The 15,250-nt window shown below is 47.5% G+C and overlaps 5 protein-coding genes and 1 pseudogene across 6 annotated transcripts; 3 read left to right on the forward strand and 3 right to left on the reverse strand.

Annotated features, from left to right (window-relative positions):
* Positions 1–28: 28 nt before the first annotated feature.
* On the reverse strand, positions 29–2,385 carry LOC116801751 (major heat shock 70 kDa protein Ba). Its single transcript, XM_032723027.1, has one exon. The coding sequence runs from the start codon at positions 2,132–2,134 to the stop codon at positions 203–205; it is 1,932 nt and encodes a 643-aa protein (XP_032578918.1). The 5' UTR covers positions 2,135–2,385; the 3' UTR covers positions 29–202.
* A 1,498-nt stretch (positions 2,386–3,883) lies between these two features.
* Positions 3,884–6,000, forward strand: LOC6606650 (annotated as a pseudogene). The gene has a single exon (XR_004362200.1). The product of XR_004362200.1 is annotated as a major heat shock 70 kDa protein Ba (transcript).
* Positions 6,001–6,349: 349 nt separating this feature from the next.
* On the forward strand, positions 6,350–9,093 carry LOC116801750 (protein VAC14 homolog). Its single transcript, XM_032723026.1, has 9 exons — positions 6,350–6,530; positions 6,599–6,749; positions 6,813–7,043; positions 7,113–7,578; positions 7,631–7,957; positions 8,019–8,127; positions 8,191–8,487; positions 8,551–8,793; positions 8,850–9,093. The coding sequence occupies exons 1-9, from the start codon at positions 6,433–6,435 to the stop codon at positions 8,989–8,991; spliced, it is 2,064 nt and encodes a 687-aa protein (XP_032578917.1). The 5' UTR covers positions 6,350–6,432; the 3' UTR covers positions 8,992–9,093.
* Positions 9,094–9,229: 136 nt separating this feature from the next.
* On the reverse strand, positions 9,230–11,245 carry LOC6606652 (DNA-directed RNA polymerase III subunit RPC3). The gene is made up of 7 exons (XM_002031416.2): positions 11,173–11,245; positions 10,843–11,122; positions 10,276–10,777; positions 10,107–10,212; positions 9,699–10,048; positions 9,473–9,640; positions 9,230–9,415 (listed from the first exon to the last, which is right to left on the reverse strand). The coding sequence occupies exons 2-7, from the start codon at positions 11,115–11,117 to the stop codon at positions 9,248–9,250; spliced, it is 1,569 nt and encodes a 522-aa protein (XP_002031452.1). The 5' UTR covers positions 11,118–11,122; positions 11,173–11,245; the 3' UTR covers positions 9,230–9,247.
* Positions 11,246–11,458: 213 nt separating this feature from the next.
* Positions 11,459–13,249, forward strand: LOC6606653 (F-box only protein 9). Its single transcript, XM_002031417.2, has 3 exons — positions 11,459–11,684; positions 11,749–12,467; positions 12,529–13,249. The coding sequence occupies exons 2-3, from the start codon at positions 11,767–11,769 to the stop codon at positions 13,166–13,168; spliced, it is 1,341 nt and encodes a 446-aa protein (XP_002031453.1). The 5' UTR covers positions 11,459–11,684; positions 11,749–11,766; the 3' UTR covers positions 13,169–13,249.
* Positions 13,219–15,110, reverse strand: LOC116801407 (programmed cell death protein 2-like). Its single transcript, XM_032720663.1, has 3 exons — positions 14,934–15,110; positions 13,773–14,866; positions 13,219–13,714 (listed from the first exon to the last, which is right to left on the reverse strand). Exons 1-3 carry the CDS (start codon positions 15,039–15,041, stop codon positions 13,459–13,461), a joined length of 1,458 nt encoding a protein of 485 aa, XP_032576554.1. The 5' UTR covers positions 15,042–15,110; the 3' UTR covers positions 13,219–13,458.
* Between the last annotated feature and the right edge of the window lie 140 nt (positions 15,111–15,250).

The raw sequence follows: 15,250 nt of genomic DNA on the forward strand, positions 1-15,250 counted from the left end.
TTTTATTCAATTAATTTACTTATACTGCTTAAGAGTATTGCATTAATTATTATTTTTGCTATTATATGTAGTCAAAGCAATGGGTTGCTAACATATAAGTATAATACTATAGTTGGAGCAATGTACATTTTTCTATGGCACTCAACTATTTAGATCACTTTTAAAAACATAATCCAGGAACTGAATAATTTTCTTTTTGGCTTTAGTCGACCTCCTCCACTGTGGGTCCAGAGTAGCCGCCAAATCCTCCGGCCTGTTGGCCGCAGTTGGCTCCCGGTCCACCAGCTGCTCCCGCTCCCGCTCCCTGCTGATGCATCTTGGTCATGATGGGGGAGCAGTGGCGAGTGAGCTCCTCCATCTTGTGGTCAAACTCCTCCTTCTCGGCGGTGGTGTTGCTGTCCAGCCATCGGATAGTGTCGTTGCACTTGTCCAGGACGGAGTTCTTGTCGGCCTCGTCCAATTTGCCAGCGGGTGCCTGCTCCACGGACTGCTTCACATTGAAGACGTAGCTCTCCAAGGCATTTCGAGAGGTTATGCGCTGGCGCTGCTTCTCGTCCTCGTCGGCGTACTTCTCAGCCTCGTTCACCATGCGATCAATCTCGGCCTGCGAGAGGCGTCCCTTGTCGTTCTTGATCGTGATGTTCTTGGCCTTGCCCGTGCTCATCTCCTTGGCACTGACGTTCAAGATTCCATTGGCGTCCAAGTCGAAGGTAACTTCTATCTGGGGCACACCCCTTGGTGCAGGTGGAATGCCGGACAGATCGAAGGTGCCCAATGCATTGTTGTCCTTCGTCATCGCACGTTCGCCCTCATACACCTGGATGGAGACTCCGGGCTGGTTGTCCGAGTACGTGGAGAACGTCTTAGTCTGCTTGCACGGAATGCGGCAGTTGCGCTCGATCAGCTTGGTCATTACACCTCCAACGGTCTCAATTCCCAATGAAAGTGGGGCCACGTCCACCAGCAGCACGTCCTGGATCTTGCCGCTCTGGTCTCCGCTGAGGATAGCGGCCTGCACAGCAGCTCCGTATGCCACTGCCTCGTCTGGGTTGATGGATAGGTTGAGGTTCTTGCCGTGGAAGAACTGCTGCAGCAGACTTTGCACCTTGGGAATGCGAGTGGATCCGCCGACAAGTACGATGTCGTGGATCTGACCCTTGTCCATCTTGGCATCGGTGAGGGCCTTCTCCACAGGCTGCAGGGTGTTGCGGAAGAGGTCTGCGCACAGCTCCTCGAACCTTGCGCGACTCACTTTGGTGTAGAAGTCCTGACCCTCAAACAATGCGTCGATCTCGATGGTGGCCTCCGTGCTGGAGGAAAGTGTGCGCTTGGCCCGTTCAGCTGCTGTTCTGAGGCGACGTAGGGCGCGAGGGTTGGAGCGCAGATCCTTCTTGTACTTGCGCTTGAACTCCTCCGCCAGGTGGGTAACTAGCCGGTTGTCAAAGTCCTCGCCGCCCAAGTGTGTGTCTCCGGCTGTGGAGCGCACCTCGAACAGTGATCCCTCGTCGATGGTCAGGATGGAGACATCGAAGGTACCGCCGCCCAAGTCGAAGATAAGCACATTGCGCTCACCCTTGAGATTCTTGTCCAGTCCGTAGGCCAGTGCTGCCGCCGTGGGCTCATTGATGATGCGGAGCACATTCAGGCCGGCGATGTGACCAGCGTCTTTGGTAGCCTGGCGCTGGGAGTCGTTGAAGTAGGCTGGAACTGTGATGACTGCATCCGTGATGCTCTCGCCCAGATACGCCTCCGCCGTCTCTTTCATCTTGGCCAGCACCATTGAGCTGATCTCCTCGGGGGCAAATCGCTTGGACTCACCCTTATACTCCACGCCGATCTTGGGCTTTCCGCAGTCGCTTACCACCTTGAAAGGCCAGTGCTTCATGTCTTCTGCGATTTTGGGGTCGTCGTATTTACGGCCAATGAGTCGCTTGGCGTCGAACACTGTGTTTCTGGGGTTCATGGCCACCTGGTTCTTGGCCGGATCGCCGATCAGGCGTTCCGAATCTGTGAAAGCCACGTAGGACGGCGTGGTGCGGTTGCCCTGGTCGTTGGCGATAATCTCCACCTTGCCATGTTGGTAGACACCCACGCAGGAGTAGGTGGTGCCCAGATCGATTCCAATAGCAGGCATTGTGTGTGAGTTCTTCTTCCTCGGTAACGACTTGTTCAAAGTATTCAGAGTTCTCTTCTTGTCTTCAATAATTACTTCTCGGTTGATTTCAGTAGTTGCAGTTGATATAGTTGGTTGCTGGTTACTTTAAATTGATTCACTTTAACTTGCACTTTAATGCAGATTGTTTGTTTAGCTTGTTCAGCTGCGCTTGTTTGTTTGCTTAGCTTTCGCTTAGCGATGTTTTCACTTTGCTTGTTTGAATTGAATTGACGCTCTGGGAACGAAGCGGCTCTATTTATACTCCGGCGCTCTTTTCGCGAACATTCGAGGCGCGCTCTCTCGAAGCAACGAGAACAGTCTTTCGTTTACTGTGTGACAGAGTGAGGGAGCTTTAGTGCAGAGAGGGAGAGCCACAAAACGATGAGATAATAACGGCCAGAGAAATTTCTCGAGTTTTCTTTCTGCCAAACAAATGACCTACCGCAACAACCAGTTTGTTTTGGGATTCTAGAAATTTCGCTTTATTTTGGAAATTTCTTTATAAATACGGCTGCTTAAATAACTTATGTTAAAGATAATCGAAGCGCTTTGTTATGCGAATGTACATAGCGAATGCGATTTATTTATTAGTTTGATAAAGACAATTGTATGCAGATGATTGTAAATCACATAGATTTACGTACATATGAATGTTTGTTTTACAAATGGATGAAAAACGTATGCAAAAACAGAGGAGGCTTTTTTGAAAACAATGTAATGCAACTAAACTTTATTACTAATCTTTGCGAAGGGTCATCTTTCTATTGTAAGAAGCGATATGGGCCTACACCCATATGTTAGCGCAGTATTTAAATTTAAACCAATTTGAAATTTGAATTGGACCTGAAAGAGGCGTGGCAATGTTTTGATGTAAATAAGACCTGTGCTGGTTAGTGCCACAAGGTCTGTATTTTTGGTCTCATCTTTCTAAGATTTGTAAATATGTCAAGAAATAAGTTGAATTTTGGACTTTAAAGGTAAAAATAAAGAGTTCTTTGCTTAATTAAACGCAATTTTTTATGAAATATAATTAAACAATATTTATTTTACTTATAAATCAAAAAACAAATTAAATATTCTTAAATATACAAGAAAATAAACAACAAATTCCAAGTTTAAACACATTTGACACTGTATGTACATAGCATTTAGTTTCCAAAGCTGCCAATCACCTACATACTATGTACGTACATAATTAATTTCAATGAATCTAGTACACATTTAGATGCTTACATATGTAAATTAAGTCGCAACTAATTTCTTATACAGTTTCCAGACCCTTAAAGGTCTATTATCGTATATTAAAACAGAAGAAAGTCCATTAATAGTTTAATTCATTAACTAAAATAATCTTTAATGTATGCCGGAGCAGACATTTATTGGTTTAAAAACGGTGGCATTCGCATAACAAAGCGCTTCGATTATCTTTAACATAAGTTATTTAAGCAGCCGTATTTATAAAGAAGTTTCCAAAATAAAGCGAAATTTCTAGAATCCCAAAACAAACTGGTTGTTGCGGTAGGTCATTTGTTTGGCAGAAAGAAAACTCGAGAAATTTCTCTGGCCGTTATTATCTCATCGTTTTGTGGCTCTCCCTCTCTGCACTAAAGCTCCCTCACTCTGTCACACAGTAAACGAAAGACTGTTCTCGTTGCTTCGAGAGAGCGCGCCTCGAATGTTCGCGAAAAGAGCGCCGGAGTATAAATAGAGCCGCTTCGTTCCCAGAGCGTCAATTCAATTCAAACAAGCAAAGTGAAAACATCGCTAAGCGAAAGCTAAGCAAACAAACAAGCGCAGCTGAACAAGCTAAACAAACAATCTGCATTAAAGTGCAAGTTAAAGTGAATCAATTTAAAGTAACCAGCAACCAACTATATCAACTGCAACTACTGAAATCAACCGAGAAGTAATTATTGAAGACAAGAAGAGAACTCTGAATACTTTGAACAAGTCGTTACCGAGGAAGAAGAACTCACACACAATGCCTGCTATTGGAATCGATCTGGGCACCACCTACTCCTGCGTGGGTGTCTACCAACATGGCAAGGTGGAGATTATCGCCAACGACCAGGGCAACCGCACCACGCCGTCCTACGTGGCTTTCACAGATTCGGAACGCCTGATCGGCGATCCGGCCAAGAACCAGGTGGCCATGAACCCCAGAAACACAGTGTTCGACGCCAAGCGACTCATTGGCCGTAAATACGACGACCCCAAAATCGCAGAAGACATGAAGCACTGGCCTTTCAAGGTGGTAAGCGACTGCGGAAAGCCCAAGATCGGCGTGGAGTATAAGGGTGAGTCCAAGCGATTTGCCCCCGAGGAGATCAGCTCAATGGTGCTGGCCAAGATGAAAGAGACGGCGGAGGCGTATCTGGGCGAGAGCATCACGGATGCAGTCATCACAGTTCCAGCCTACTTCAACGACTCCCAGCGCCAGGCTACCAAAGACGCTGGTCACATCGCCGGCCTGAATGTGCTCCGCATCATCAATGAGCCCACGGCGGCAGCACTGGCCTACGGACTGGACAAGAATCTCAAGGGTGAGCGCAATGTGCTTATCTTCGACTTGGGCGGCGGTACCTTCGATGTCTCCATCCTGACCATCGACGAGGGATCACTGTTCGAGGTGCGCTCCACAGCCGGAGACACACACTTGGGCGGCGAGGACTTTGACAACCGGCTAGTTACCCACCTGGCGGAGGAGTTCAAGCGCAAGTACAAGAAGGATCTGCGCTCCAACCCTCGCGCCCTACGTCGCCTCAGAACAGCAGCTGAACGGGCCAAGCGCACACTTTCCTCCAGCACGGAGGCCACCATCGAGATCGACGCATTGTTTGAGGGTCAGGACTTCTACACCAAAGTGAGCCGCGCAAGGTTCGAGGAGCTGTGCGCAGACCTCTTCCGCAACACCCTGCAGCCTGTGGAGAAGGCCCTCACCGATGCCAAGATGGACAAGGGTCAGATCCACGACATCGTACTTGTCGGCGGATCCACTCGCATTCCCAAGGTGCAAAGTCTGCTGCAGCAGTTCTTCCACGGCAAGAACCTCAACCTATCCATCAACCCAGACGAGGCAGTGGCATACGGAGCTGCTGTGCAGGCCGCTATCCTCAGCGGAGACCAGAGCGGCAAGATCCAGGACGTGCTGCTGGTGGACGTGGCCCCACTTTCATTGGGAATTGAGACCGCTGGAGGTGTAATGACCAAGCTGATCGAGCGCAACTGCCGTATGAGGGCGAACGTGCGATGACGAAGGACAACAATGCATTGGGCACCTTCGATCTGTCCGGCATTCCACCTGCACCAAGGGGTGTGCCCCAGATAGAAGTTACCTTCGACTTGGACGCCAATGGAATCTTGAACGTCAGTGCCAAGGAGATGAGCACGGGCAAGGCCAAGAACATCACGATCAAGAACGACAAGGGACGCCTCTCGCAGGCCGAGATTGATCGCATGGTGAACGAGGCTGAGAAGTACGCCGACGAGGACGAGAAGCAGCGCCAGCGCATAACCTCTCGAAATGCCTTGGAGAGCTACGTCTTCAATGTGAAGCAGTCCGTGGAGCAGGCACCCGCTGGCAAATTGGACGAGGCCGACAAGAACTCCGTCCTGGACAAGTGCAACGACACTATCCGATGGCTGGACAGCAACACCACCGCCGAGAAGGAGGAGTTTGACCACAAGATGGAGGAGCTCACTCGCCACTGCTCCCCCATCATGACCAAGATGCATCAGCAGGGAGCGGGAGCGGGAGCAGCTGGTGGACCGGGAGCCAACTGCGGCCAACAGGCCGGAGGATTTGGCGGCTACTCTGGACCCACAGTGGAGGAGGTCGACTAAAGGCAAAAAGAAAATTATTCAGTTCCTGGCTTAAGTTTTTAAAAAGTGATATTATTTATTTGGTTGTTACCAACCAAAAGAATGTAAATAGTTAAAACATAATTTGTTAGTTTTAAGTTAGCAACAAATTGATTTTAGCTATATTAGCTACTTGGTTAATAAAAATATTATATTTATTTAAAGATAATTGCGTTTTTATTGTCATTGAGTGAGTTTGCTTAAGAACTCGTTTAGATCTGTCCTCGAGATTGTAGACATTACTTAAATTAAATGAAAATTATTTTTTTAAATGCGACGGAAATTTGGCGCCGAAGCGAAAACAATTAAAAACACGAGTTGGCATCCCTAGTAAACAGCTGTTCGTGAAGATATGCAGAGCAATCCAAAAACCCGCCTACAAATATTGTTATTTTGATTAGATTACGGATTACAGAATGGAACCGCCGTACGCCCCGCTTAGTGAGTCCTGCGCCAAGGCGCTGGGCGACAAGGTGTACGAGAAACGTAAGCTGGCCTCGCAGGAGATCGAGAAGTGAGTAGTCCATGAAACAGCCACCGCCGAGATTCGTCATCCCAATTGGTAAATGCACTCTCCGCCAGAATGGTCACGGAATTCAACAACAAAAACAACTCGGCCCAGATCCGCAAGCTGATCGAAGTGCTGGCCACGGATTATGCGACATCACGGGACGCAAACCGAAGGAAAGGAGCGCTTATCGGTCTGGCAGCCATGGGTTTAGGGCTGGGCAAGGTATGTGTGACCATTAGTCATCGGAAGCGTGTTCCCTTTTCAAGACTTTGTCTACTTTTGCAGGATACGGGCAAGTACGTCCAGGGCCTGGTGACGCCCATCATGACCTGCCTGTCGGATCCGGATATCCGTGTGCGTTACTTCGCCTGCGAGTCCCTGTACAACGTGGTGAAGGTGGCCCGCTCTGCGATCATTCCCTTCTTCCCGGAGCTTTTCGCCGCACTATCGCGACTCGTGACTGATTCCGATCAAATGGTCAAGGACGGCAGCGAATTGCTGGATCGCCTGCTAAAGGTAGCTACCCTTAGAATTTCATTTAATCTCAAAAGAATCAAAGTTATTTGGTAATTACCCTACTTTTAGGACATTGTCACGGAATCGTCGCAAACATTCAATCTGCAGGCGTTCATTCCTTTGCTGAGAGAGCACATCTATGTGAAGGATGCGTTTGCCCGTCAGTATGTGATCTCATGGATATCGATCCTAAATGCCGTTCCGGATATTAACATGGTCAACTATTTGACCGAGATCTTGGACGGACTCTTCGTCATGCTCGAGGACAATACGCTTGAGATCCAGCGCATGTGCGAGACCACAATTAGCCAGTTCCTGAAGTCCATAAGGAACGACTCGTCATCCGTGCGTATGGAGGATACTATCAATACACTCATAACGCACGCACAATCGCCCAATGAGCTCATCAAGTCCATTGCGATCACCTGGATACGGGAGTTTGTCCAAATATTTGGCCCCAATGTGCTGCCGTATGCAAGTGGCATATTCACGGCGATATTGCCGTGTCTGGAATACAATGTGGAATCGAAGAGGAGTAAGCAAATAGTTCCATTAGAAAGCACACTCTTAACCCATTTAATCTAAAGGTATTAAAGAGTGCGCCGTGTCTGTTAACAACTCGATGATGTTGCTCGTTTCGACCAAGGAGCTGAAAACGGAGACAGTGGCCAAGATTGATTTGCGTTCGATTATGGACGTTCTTTCACAGTATCTCACGCACAATTCGATGCACACAAAGATCGCAGTTCTAAAATGGATCCACCATCTATTCACCAACTTTCCAAACGAAATGTCCGTGCATGCGAGAAACCTGAACACTAATCTATTGTCAACTTTGGCCGACAACTCGGATGAGGTAGTCCTTCAAAGCCTGTCCGTTTTGGCGGAAATCGTAAATTCTCAAGAGAGCAGGGGTGAGAACATATTCCTGAAATACTTTTAATCAATATAATAACTAATGCTCTCTTCTTACAGAGCTTAACGATTTTAACAAATCGCACTATCGCGAGTTTTTGTTGAGCTTATTGAACCTTTTCAGCGAGGAGAAACTTATACTGGAGAACAGAGCCAGCCTTATTATTAGGTAAACCCATTACAAATACTTACTTTCATTAAATATGCCCACATATAACCATATCTTTTAAAGAAAACTCTGTGTGCTGCTGAATGCGGAATACATTTACCGCACCTTTGCCGAAATAATTGCGGAGGGCGTGCCCAACTTGAAGTTTGCTTCGACGGTTGTGCGCCTGCTGAACATGATTCTACTAACCTCAACGGAGCTATTCGAATTGCGTACGAGCCTGCGAAATATATCCAACGGGAAGTCAGCGGATCTCTTTCAATGCCTCTACAAGAGCTGGGCCCACTGTCCAGTGTCCACTCTCTCCTTGTGCCTGCTCACCCAAAGCTACCAGCATGTGTCCCGCTTGGTTACGCTATTGTAAGTGCTTAATACGTAAAACTCCCTTAGTTTATTGAATGTGTATATATTATTATTATGCAGTGCCGATGTTGAAATCACTTTGGAGCTGCTGACCGAGTTGGACAAACTGGTTCAGTTGATAGAGTCTCCCATATTCGCTCCATTGCGTCTTACGCTTGTTTCCAAAGCGAATAACTGCGCGGATGCACAGTACTTGGCTCATGCCCTGTTTGGCATCCTGATGCTGCTGCCGCAGACGGAAGCATTTGACACGCTTCGGAATCGTTTGCAATGCGTGCCCAACTACTGGGGTCACGATCCTGTGTAAGATATTTTTCATTTACTGAATACTTTCAATGCAACTTTTCTTTAATCCGCAGGGATGAACGCAATTCACTGGAGTACAAAAGTGGCATTGATTTCGATGCCTTGGAACAACATTTCATTAAATTGCAGAAAGCCCACCGCGAGCAGCGTATTGTGCACCGGAAGCGGAGTGTAATAACTCCTGAAAGCAACTAGCCTTCTTTTATGCATACCTTATTTATATAGCCTGTGATTCAGTGTGCAGTCCTTTCGTTCGCATATGTGTGTTTAATAAATTTGAGTCTAATATACTTTAAACTGTCGGCAGTAACCATAAAAACGATTTTCCAAGAAGATGCTGATCGTAAATGTTTGAAAAATGCATAGTCTTAGTTTTCTTCAAAATGCGTCTCGGTGGGAAAAAATAAACTTCTGAATAAATAAGACAATCATATTCTCTTAAGATTACAATTTATTTAAATTTACGAATACCCGTTGGCAGCGTAGTGCAATGATGCTGATACATTTGCAGTAGGAAGATGGTATCGTCTAGGGTCAGTTCAGCTTTTGACAAGGTCTTTATGCGATTTTTCACCTTATTTAGGATCTCGCACTCCGGTGGCGTGAAAGTCTCAACAATCTGAAATGGCAAGGAGCGGCTTATAATGTACTTCTTATCAACCTAAATATTATATACCTCTGCGATATATTCGTCCGTCTCTCCACGTTCCTTCATGGCCTCTACTATGCTGTCCAGCCTTTGTGATTTATCAATTAGGCCCTTGTGTTCATTTTTTTCGAAGTTAGATCGCTCTATTGTGTTATAAAGGGATTTGTAGCTGGCATCGAGCAGCATTCTCACGGTCTGAAATGCATGAATAACATTAGAAATAGAAGAGGAACTTTTCCTCGACCACACTCACATCTTTCTCCCTGACCTGGAAGAGGTAAAATGCTTTAGCCGGGCCATTACTGCCTCCGCCAGGCTTCTTAATAATCTTGACATGAATAAACTGTTCCTGGAACAAATTATACGCCAGCGACTTGGCCTCTTTGGATGGTATCATGGCCTCCTTTTGCAGGTCCTCCTGCTCTATGTATTTCTTGGACCGAATCACTCGGAATATTCGGGCTGCCTTTGAGCCAAATCGCTCCGTGATGACACATTCCACACAAGCAAAGGCTAGCGACTCGAAGGCATGTTCCATATCCACTACGTACACACCTCCACCCATGTCTCCCACTCTTCGAAAGAATCCCAGTGAGTCTTCAGCTAAAAATAAGACATTATTTTAGATGTATTCATCCGTTTTTTTTTCAATTATACTCACTCAATAGGCTTATGTACTGGTCCAAGTACTTCATAAGATCCAGGTTATTCGATTTCCTTTCAATAGCCTGTTTAATTTCCACGAAAGTTATTTGATTGGAGAGTTTCTGCACAAAGAAATATATATGTTATGAATTTTTGAAAAGCACAATGTTTGTCTTGAAACTCACTCTTTCCCACGGATCAGTTGTGTTATACATAATCTTCAATATGAATCGAAAGCACTCTGCAGCATTTTCACCCAGTTTTCGCTCAATTGCATCCACCATGATGGTGTCCCGGAAGTCTTGATGAAAGCGATCGTGGTTCAGGTTCCACACCATGTGTGAGTCCTTGGCCTCCGCCAGAGTGGCTTCTCCTTTTTGTATCTTGGCCAACAACTGAAGATCAATATTGGGATGCCTAAAGAAATCGCACTCGTTGGTCTCGAATTTCGGCACATTCTCATCCTGGTCGTCGCCCACCAGCAGTTCTGGTCTCTTGATGATATAGTGATCGGTGATCATTTCGAGAAAGGTGTTGCGGTAGGACTCCGGACTTTCTGCCTTGTTTTCATTCTCGGCTAGGCATTTTAGCAGAATTCCAGTTGCCGTATCGGATCCAGAATTAATCAACTCCTCCGAAATGGAAGCACCCACATTTCCGTACTTGGTTTGCACCAGGTGAACGTAGCTGAGAAAGTTACCGAGCACATTTTAAAACATGAAACTGCAGAAAAGATATACGATTTTACATACCGCGGATACCTTAGAAGGCAGAGAACATCCTCGCGCCGGAGGGCGTACTCCGCCAGGAAGGGGTTTGCCTTGGAGGCGGTAAAGTCCACCAGTCTGAACTTGACCAGCACCGCCAGCGCGAATGCTACTTCCTTCCTCGACAACTTGGTGGCACTGGTGATCTGTCCCAGGGTCCTCGTGGTGGCCGAAAAGAGGCAGTCGGCCACCGCCTGCACCACCTTGCCGAAGCACTGCTCCAGGATGGCGGAGCTCAGATGGGAGTAGTCGGCTGACATGGTTCCTAAAAATCAATTTTAATAAGCCATTTTAATTGTTAATAACACATTTTACCTGCTGATAGTGCGAATCAAGCGAATGAGCAACCAAAACAAAACAGAACCGCGTTGAAGTCAGCTGGTTTTGAATATTTATCGAATATGCATTTGAATGCTATCGATTTTCAAATTGATCTTTTGTTATTGTAAATATCTTAATAGAATTCTAATTAGAAGCACATTCAAGCAGAATTTCGCTATTAACTAATTGGAAATATATCCTTTTTGAGAATTGACAAAGTATGTAAGTCAATGTGACCGCAAGCGTTTAAAGGAATACCTTAGTAAACAACTGCGTGCACACTGTAAGCAATAACATTGGTGTAAAAGTGTTCTCGTTTGCGTATTTGAATAATCTTAATCTTGGGGTCTTACCAATGGCCACATGTTGCTCCCAGTTGCGTACGACTACGAAATTCTGGGGTGAAGCCCGCGACCAAAATCAGCAATACGCGCGGCCCTTTATTATAAGTTCTATTTCGTTCCCAACTTCCATACCTGTCCACGTCGAATACTAAGATCTTTCAGGTTAGAAATTGCGTTAGATAAATGCGCAGATGTCTATAATCTACGATCTGTTTGGCATTCACAGACTAGCTTAGCTCTTATCATGTCGGATGTGGATTCGGATGGCGAGCAGCCAGGCCGGGAAACGGGCACCAATGCACTGGATGAGTTCCGGGAGAACTGGCAGCGGGAGCTGCAGGAACACACAACAAACACTGGATCCAGGAGCCGTTCCGAGGCTGGTGATCGCCTCACGGCTGCCAATTCCAATCTCAGCGAGGCCGATCTACTGCAGGCCAAGGCGGAGAGCCTCTATCGGACCGCTGTGCAGCTGGAGCAGCGTGGCAAGGTCTACGACGCACTACCCTTCTACAGGAAGGCCACCCAAATCGTTCCGGACATTGAGTTCAAGTTCTACGAGCAGCAGAAGCAAAAGCTCAGCAACGATGTCAGCAAAAAGTACCTGAATCTGGCTAACGATTTGGCAAAGCAACTGGATCTGGGTCAGTCGGATGCTACGCAGAGTGGAGAGGAGATCGTGGACAACCTGTACGAGAAGTTCCAGCACGACTTGCGGCAGGAAAACATTTACAAAGGCAAGATGATAGCGTCCAGCCGTGATGCCAATGTCCTGACCACCGGTCTGCACTTTGCCGACCTGCCGCCCGAGATTGTGATGCGTATCCTGCGCTGGGTGGTTTCCGCCCAGCTGGACATGCGCTCGCTGGAACAGTGCGCTGCTGTCTGCAAAGGTTTCTATGTCTACGCGCGGGATGAGGAGCTCTGGAGGCTAGCTTGTGTCAAGTAAGCCACTCTTTCCAATAACGCCTAAGATTCAATGAACCTATCTTAATTTTGTTTATAGAGTATGGGGCCACAACGTTGGTACCTTAGAGGCCCAGGATTCGGATGTAAGCAACGTCTACCACTCCTGGCGGGACATGTTTGTCCGCCGAGACCGAGTTCTTTTTAACGGCTGCTACATCAGCAAGACTACGTACCTGAGAATGGGCGAGAACAGCTTCCAGGATCAGTTCTACCGTCCTGTGCAACTGGTGGAGTACTATCGCTACATTCGCTTTCTGCCCGATGGCAAGGTGCTGATGATGACGACTGCCGATGAGCCGGCGCAAGGTGTATCCAAACTGAAGCACGTGCACAACGTACGGGCGGAAATACTTCGGGGTCGCTATCGTCTCTTCGGGAGCACAGTCACTCTGGTGCTGCAAAAGTCGCAGCCGCGTGGACTGGTCCACGTGCGACAGAGACGAGGTAGTATCATGCCAGTGGATGAGGACTCCTCACAGTTCCTAATCGAGCTGCGAATCGCAGGCACCACCAAGCGCCGATGCGCCCAGTTGGTTTGGTCACATTACACGCTCGTGCAGAAGCGCAACAAGGTGGACATCAGCTCCGAGTTCGATTTGACCGAGGCCAAATATCCGGCGCTGAGGTTCTCAACTGTGAAGAGCTACCATCTTGATGCCGATGCACCTTTAGCTTAGGTCAATTAGGATTATGATGGATTCCTGCAATTTGGAAATAAAACAATATGTTCTGAAACCCTTTTAGAGGGGGAGTGGAAATAACGAGATATTATTAGCAACTATCCTTTTTGGAGTGTCTAAAAGCTTACAACGTTCTTAACAACTAGAGCATAAAATCTTCCTAGGACAATCGAGAAGCTTAGCTTTATCTCTGCAGTTTGCGTTTAAAATTCGTTGCACCAGTCTGCAACCGTAGCAGCTACAGCGAATGACTCTAATGGCTTTGGGATATGGCCGTGTATGCCACCTTAAGTTTCAGACTGAACCACAATATGTTCGTAGCGCATCAGGTCGGGTGTGTCCCAGCAGCTCTTGAGGCAGGTGAAGACCAGCACGTTGCCAAACTCGATTGGTGCATTGGAACCGTTCACCTGAAACCGCAGCTTGGGAATCAGTGTGGGCAGCAGCTGCACCTCGCAGATGGTCTCTCCCTTGCAATTCTGACACTTGGGCAGAGGTTCCGTCAACGGGGCCACCAACAGCGGAAGCGCATCCCGAGAATATCTGAAGCAGAACAACTTGGGTGAAAGGATAGCTAAGAAGGATAAAGTGCAATGTTTACCTCAACAGCTGGCCCGGATTCTGATGGATGGTAGTAATAAAGTTGTGAAACACCAAGTCGCCATGGGCTGGTAATGCCTTCTCATAGGACTCGTGCTCATCGCTCTGCTCTGCTGATCCAGATGCACCACCGTTTGGTGACTGACCCGCATTCTCGTCTCTCAGCTTGTACTCCTGATACAAATCACGAATGTGGTCTATGGACAAAGCGCCTCCAAAGTTTTCGTACTCCTCCACCTGGGTCTTGCTCTCCACATCGACGGCAATGTAGTAGGACTTTAGCGTTAGGTCCTTGATCTGCGACAACGCACTGGAGGTGTGCTTCAACAAGGCAATCAGGTCGCGTTCCGGCTTCTTAGGCGTGTCGACCAGCACCAGATCCGTTTCGGGGCCCTCGATCTCAGCACCAATGGCCGCTGAGGCGGCACTGGCTCCTGCTCCATCCAAACTGGGAGCGGCGGCAGCTGCACAATTAGCATTTGGATCATCGTCGGCGTTTTGGGGCGAAATCATGTCCATTTGATGAAAGCCAAAGATCAGGTCGTTCTCCAGCGAAGTGCTCTCGTCCTCGTCGTCGTCATCATCGGCGGCAATCTTTACCTGCTCAAGCTTGGCTGGTTCATCCATTTGGATGTCCGACTTGGCATAATGCAGGGCATTCGGTCGCACATTGCCATTTCGTTCGTTCTGCTCGTCGTCCGCGGTAATGTCCATCGCCTCGTCCAATGTCACGGATATGGTCTTGGCCGGTTCGGTAGCTCCACCACTGCTGTCGCCCCAATCGTCCGCTCCACTACACCAGCTGATAGCCTGCAATCCGCTCGACTTTCCCTTCTTTTTAGAGTTCTGCTTCTTAGTGGGCGTTGCCTTCGGCGAGTGCTCACTGATCACCTCGTATTGGTGGTCCAGGTGCTGGGTGCGAACACAACACCAGCTCATTGAATTCTGAGAGCAGGCGGGGCTCATGCATCCAAAAACGTAAAGGCTGCGATGGAATTGGGAGCGATCCAGCGGCGCATACATTTGCACGATCAGCGGACGCACTGCACCGCACAGCGGGCATGACGGAATGGTCACCTCGTGTCTGGGCCAATCCTGTGGGTAAAAATCAATTTCAATTATCCGCTGCCTCGATTGAAGTCGATGCAATCGCCTATCTTACGGGTGTGCCGCCGATTTTGTTGGTGCAACTGTTCAGGAACTGCTCCTGCTTGGCCGTAACCTCCTCATCCTCGTATCCTAGGTACACAGTCGACTTATTCTTGGCCATTTTTCATGGTTTCATCCAAGTTTTTCAAAATTGAATGATTTCTTTTAGGAATGGGCGAAATGAGTGCTCATGGGCAGACAATCGATAGTTGCACATGGTACTATTGATTTTTAAAGGAATCGAATACATCGTAATCGAGTGTGTGCGAATTTCAAAATGTAAAATCTAGGCAGTTCAAAAATAAATCAAATAGTTGAAAAATGATCACC

Source organism: Drosophila sechellia, chromosome 3R (assembly GCF_004382195.2).
Source record: "Drosophila sechellia strain sech25 chromosome 3R, ASM438219v1, whole genome shotgun sequence".
Taxonomy (NCBI): Eukaryota; Metazoa; Arthropoda; class Insecta; order Diptera; family Drosophilidae; genus Drosophila; species Drosophila sechellia.

Coding starts and splice junctions, on each gene's coding strand:
- LOC116801407 (XM_032720663.1), bottom strand. CDS start 15,041: ATGGCCAAGAATAAGTCGACTGTGTACCTAGGATACGAGGATGAGGAG. Junction 14,867..14,933: donor ACAAAATCGGCGGCACACCC/GTAAGATAGGCG, acceptor TTTTACCCACAG/GATTGGCCCAGACACGAGGT. Junction 13,715..13,772: donor AATCCGGGCCAGCTGTTGAG/GTAAACATTGCA, acceptor GTTCTGCTTCAG/ATATTCTCGGGATGCGCTTC.
- LOC116801750 (XM_032723026.1), top strand. CDS start 6,433: ATGGAACCGCCGTACGCCCCGCTTAGTGAGTCCTGCGCCAAGGCGCTG. Junction 7,044..7,112: donor TGCTGGATCGCCTGCTAAAG/GTAGCTACCCTT, acceptor CCCTACTTTTAG/GACATTGTCACGGAATCGTC. Junction 8,128..8,190: donor AGAGCCAGCCTTATTATTAG/GTAAACCCATTA, acceptor TATCTTTTAAAG/AAAACTCTGTGTGCTGCTGA.
- LOC6606652 (XM_002031416.2), bottom strand. CDS start 11,117: ATGTCAGCCGACTACTCCCATCTGAGCTCCGCCATCCTGGAGCAGTGC. Junction 10,213..10,275: donor CAACTGATCCGTGGGAAAGA/GTGAGTTTCAAG, acceptor TTCTTTGTGCAG/AAACTCTCCAATCAAATAAC. Junction 10,049..10,106: donor CCAGTACATAAGCCTATTGA/GTGAGTATAATT, acceptor TCTTATTTTTAG/CTGAAGACTCACTGGGATTC.
- LOC116801751 (XM_032723027.1), bottom strand. CDS start 2,134: ATGCCTGCTATTGGAATCGATCTGGGCACCACCTACTCCTGCGTGGGT.
- LOC6606653 (XM_002031417.2), top strand. CDS start 11,767: ATGTCGGATGTGGATTCGGATGGCGAGCAGCCAGGCCGGGAAACGGGC. Junction 12,468..12,528: donor TGGAGGCTAGCTTGTGTCAA/GTAAGCCACTCT, acceptor TTTTGTTTATAG/AGTATGGGGCCACAACGTTG.